The sequence below is a fragment of the Gadus macrocephalus genome, chromosome 7, assembly GCF_031168955.1.
Source record: "Gadus macrocephalus chromosome 7, ASM3116895v1".
NCBI classification, from domain to species: Eukaryota; Metazoa; Chordata; class Actinopteri; order Gadiformes; family Gadidae; genus Gadus; species Gadus macrocephalus.
This window is the reverse complement of record NC_082388.1, coordinates 23,004,934-23,010,017: the sequence shown is the minus strand read 5'-3', so window position 1 is coordinate 23,010,017 and position 5,084 is coordinate 23,004,934. Positions and strand designations below refer to the sequence as shown.

At 41.8% G+C, this 5,084-nt stretch overlaps 1 protein-coding gene across 1 annotated transcript in view; it reads right to left on the bottom strand.

Annotated features, from left to right (window-relative positions):
- The window catches only part of LOC132461411 (lymphocyte cytosolic protein 2-like), a 15,397-nt gene extending 12,794 nt beyond the window's left edge, over positions 1–2,603 (bottom strand). The window contains exons 1-4 of the mRNA XM_060056499.1: positions 2,449–2,603; positions 1,821–2,273; positions 1,071–1,133; positions 608–654 (exon numbers count right to left, since the gene is read on the bottom strand). Of these exons, the coding sequence (XP_059912482.1) occupies positions 608–654; positions 1,071–1,133; positions 1,821–1,898 (188 nt within the window). The 5' untranslated portion in view covers positions 1,899–2,273; positions 2,449–2,603. The remainder of the gene's footprint in view (positions 1–607; positions 655–1,070; positions 1,134–1,820; positions 2,274–2,448) is intronic.
- Positions 2,604–5,084: the final 2,481 nt, after the last annotated feature.

The following is a 5,084-nucleotide window of genomic DNA, read 5'->3' as shown; positions in this document are numbered from 1 at the left end:
TGAGAATGGAGAGGAGACAGAGAGAAACAAAGACAAAGAAGGAGAGGAATAATTACGTCAGAACAAATAACATTTGAATAACAATCCAGCTGTTTGGCATGCCCAAACCGATGAGACCGAGCCCTGGCTGTTTGGGTTTTATTCCGCAGCTTGAATTTGGCTCATTTTATTGCATTTTTTTGTCTTCTCCCTTTGGCAGAAGAAAACCTACACCATATCTTGTGCCCATATTACGAAACAGACCTGGCATCCCTGCTTCCGTTTCTTTATCTTTTTCTGAAGTTGGTTCTTCCTCTGTTGGATGCCGCCTTCCTGTTCTCAGCTCGACATGTTGCTTCTATTTATTCTACTTCTCTTCCTCCTTGGTCACTCTTTCAGCCACTACTCAACTCCTTATTTCTTATTCCTCCTTCTCCTTCATTCTTATTTGTGTTTTTCTGTCTTTTATTAGGCGGTGCCTTCCTCTTCTTAGATTGCTTCAATGCATGTTTTCCTTTTCCTGTTTCTTTTATTCCTGTGGACCTGTCTCATGCTTTTCCACAAAAAACTGCTGCTTATGTTAAACTAGGGCAGTTTCTAACCAACGGGGGCTTACTTGCGTACTTACGGAGCATGTAGCTTTGGGAACTTTAATACATCGTTTTCAGTCATGTTCTATAAAATGCAGAAGGACACAAAATCGTTATATCCAATTAATAATGGTCAAAAGAAGTAAGCAAAATAAAAGTATCAATACTGTCAGGAATCATTTTCATGATATGTGTGCGGTTTTGTATTGTACTATTTTTTAAATAGTGTTGCATGAAAACTTGTACAATGCATTCATATTTTCTCAAAGGTATAAGCTGTACGTTATTGAAAGTAATAACGGTTATCATTGGAATACACTTTTTTATGTGACATATGTCACATGACAGTGTCATATGACAGCATCAGTCATTTCACTACACGTCAATATAAGCTATTGCTGTATACAGTTATTATAGGTTGCTTAATCATATATATATATATATATATATATATATATATATATCATATCAGCAGAGAGAGTAGACACAGAGCGAACTTACCAGAAACCTGGCTCCATTCATTGAGGACTTGACCACTACTTTATCACTCCCTGAAAGGTTCATCTGAAATGGATCATATTGGTGAAAGCATTCGTAATATACACAGACAAGATGGAAATAGTATGATGGCACACATTTCTATTCAAAGTAAATTGTGAAACATGATGAAAATCCAAGGTTAAAACCACATTCGAAGATGTCACAATATCATTTTGTTTGTGTACTTTTTCCTATAACATTCGACACATCTTCAAACACGCACACATGCACACACACATGCACTCAAACGCACGCGCACACACACACACACACACACACACACACACACACACACACACACACACACACACACAGACACACACACACACACACACACACACTCACACTTTCATTATCAAAATGCTTTTTGTTCAAGATTGTGTTGCAACACATGATGAGCTTTTTGTCTGAGGCGAGACGTGTCTGAATTTATGTTTTTTCTTTTTAATTTATTTTATGGTATAACGTAAATGCCCCCAGATGCCAAGTAAAACTAGCTCATTAGGTTAAGGTTCACAAGCTGTCCCATGAATCACAGAGAACAAATAAAACCACAAAACGGCAGTCATCAAGTATTCCCCCTGATAAGGTGCATTGAGTACGCCCATATTTAGTTTGTGGGCTTTAGGGTGAAAAGCAGCAGAACCTATTAAATATGTAAAAATCTGAAATAGTTCAACGATGAACGAACAGAGAGATCTGAGCTCTTACCTTTCGGAGGAAGTCGGCGAGGCGGGGGGGGCTCCATCCCAACACCTCCGACCTGGGGGGCATTCTCTCAAAACTCATCTTGCGCTCGCCTCTCCTCACAGCCCCCTATGTCCTCAGATAGGTTCACACCGACCGGGGCCCAGCTGCTCTATCCTCCGACGGTTTGCATCCAAAAGGAGAGCGATCGTGTTTGAGGACAGAGTTCGGTACAGAAGATGGCGGAAAGTATCCCTGCTCTCCCGGGTAGGGGGCGGGCGGGGGCGGGGGGGGTAGGAGTCGGCTCTGGGGCCTCAGCTCCTCAAGGTTCGGGTGTAAAGGAGCTGGCTGAGTGGGTTCTGGTGCGCAGCGCTCAGCCTCAGCAGAGTTCGAGGGCGTTGGGTCGGTTGGTTTTCAGTTCCAGCTCAGCTCCGTTCTCAGCAGGCGGAATGGCCCTCGGCGACGCTCAGAGCACTTCTGCAAAAAAAAATGTCAAGCAACGTCCAGAGAAGTTACATCAGAAAGAATCATGAAGTAATATCACCGTAGGCCGTTGATTGTGTATATTTCAAGTTCTAAAGTAGCGTATCTGTGGTTCACCAAATTGTATCAGTTTAAAGGCCTGTAAAGTATAGAAAAAAGGAAAATGTACCTGATTACCACGACTCCTCTGAAATAAAATGGCTCCTCTCTCTCTAACTCACCCTCTTCTCTCTCACTCCCCCCCCCCTCTCTCTCTCGCTCCCTCTCTCTCGCTCTCTCTCTCTCTCTCTCTCTCTCTCTCTCTCTCTCTCTCTGTATCTCCGCCTTCTCTCTATACATTTATTTTCATTGGTCTCTCATACTTCCTTGCTAATGTGAGACTGGTATTCTTTCTCTCTCTCTCTCTCTCTCTCTCTCTCTCTCTCTCTCTCTCTCTCTCTCTCTCTCTTGCTCTGTAGTGCTGGGTGAGTTTCTGAGACCAATGCAGAGGAAGTGCACACTCTCTGACTGACTGCACACAACGACACAAGATAGAATGGAGGAAGACAGCAGCAGCAGCAGCAGCAGCAGCAGCAGGCAGCACACACTTCACCACAAAGAAGAAGGGCTGAGGGGAGCAGACATCAACCCTGCCGCCCCCTCCAACTTGTGCAGTGGCAGATGCTGACTGTCTGCGGCGGCAAAAGATTGATGATGGACAATGTGTTAAGTACTTAGGATGTTTTTTTCCTTGAGTAAAAGGATAAAGCATTCTGGAGCACAATGAAGACGTGAAACACAATCCGTCAAATTAAATAATATGATATATAAAAATATAAGTAATAATAATAATATAGTTATTTATTGTTGGACTATAAATGCTTTTTAAAGTGTCTTTGAGTGACCCCTAGGATTAGGGTTAATCCTAACCCTAACACTAACCTTTCAATTATTATTATTTATTTATTTCCATTCTTTAATCATGTGAAATATCCATCACAAAAAGAAGAGTGGATGGTAAATGGACTGCATTTATACAGCGCTTTTTGACCATTTGCCACCCAAAGCGCTTTACAATATTGCCTCACATTCACCATTCACACACACATTCACACACCGACAGCAGAGTCACCCATGCAAGGCGACAGCCAGCTCTTCGGGAGCAGTTAGGGTTAGGTGCCTTGCACAAGGACACCTCGACACACGCTAGGAGGAGCCGGGGATCAAACCAGCAACCTTCAGGTTACCAGCTCTACCTCCTGAGCTACTGCCGCCCAAATACCACATTATAAATGATGATTAAAAAGAAAGCATGATCAGCCAAATTTAAACTGATAATTCTGTTGATATATTCAAAGTTGATTTTGTTATAGGTCATCCACCAGTTTGATTGACATCTGCTGGGTCGAATCACTGGGCAAGTCAGTAATATAGGTTTTATTTAGCATTCTACTCCCCTTCTGCTGTCCCCCATGAACCTTGTTTCGGAAGAAATATGTACGGTAGTCAACAGCGAGAGACAATTCATTATTTGATCCCCTCTGAATTGTGTTAGTCCAGAAAGTGGCAGTTAATCGTAAAACATTTAAGTGACATTTTGCTTTGTATGAAACCACTTATCTTGCACTACATCTTTCGTCTTGCACAATATACTTCACCAACAACAAGATGTTTGATGTGTTTTATCAAACAACTCCTGGTCCTTTTATAAGCCAGGAAGCGAAAGAACAACAAGAGCCGTTGCTCATGTGATGACATCCCGGTAGGCCTATGAAGCACACAGGCATTCACAGACCTCTGGGTAGTTTGTGGAGGGAACACTTTATGACGACACTTACACATCTTTGGGATTTGGTGTCCCACTGTATCCGTACTTCATGGAACAATTCAAACTGAATGTAAAAATTACTGGCTTCGCACCATTGACTATCGTACTTGCCCCACAGAATGTACCTGACAGTAAAGGAATTTAAACTTGACAGCATAGTGGCTGTTATGCATCCGTTGAAAACGTGGTAGATCACAATTTTGATCATGTCAGGTATCCCATAATTATAATAAATCCATAATAATGAGATCCTGCAGTCGTACTATTCCAGCAGCACTACTGGGGGGAGCCGACAAAGAGCCTGGGCCGGATACCAGAAACTGCAGGAGGCGTGGTTACGACCCTGGTTTTCTGTTTCGTCACGGAGAATACTACTGAAGATAACAACTTTTCACATTTACGTGCATTTCTACAATGGACAGTCTACACGGTGTTGATTGGAAAAATTGACAGACAGAAAATGCAGCAAAAGTTTAGCAATATTTGTTTCCAGAAGCATGATTGGTCTGGTCAAAACAGATTTGAAGTGAAAGAAAGTGAAACGTCTCTTTCACCCAGATTGAAGCCCGTCGGTCTGTGAGAGGGTCCACTGAAACAGAGTAGCCCTGCTGCTTCAACATATTTACAGTCTAAATGAGGAAATGCAACAAAATGTGTTCTTGTATTTCCGGTGCTGGGTAACAAACAACAAGAGGAACTCCACTACAGCAGAAACTATTTAAAAAAATGATCAATAAAACATAGAGCCTGCAGCATAATAAATGTTGCGAATAAAGAATAAAGTAGAGCACACATCTCAATGTCTTAAACATGTATTACTAATTTACATGCATTTTAAAATAGTAAAACACAAAGCTAAATGGCATTGAAAAAGGAACCATTCTAAATTATAATTCAATCGTACATCTGAATGTAAGTTGTAATGCGATTTTTTTTTTCTGTTGTCTGATTGGATGTTAACCTGTCAATCCGGAACGTACCCCACCCGCCCGCACCAA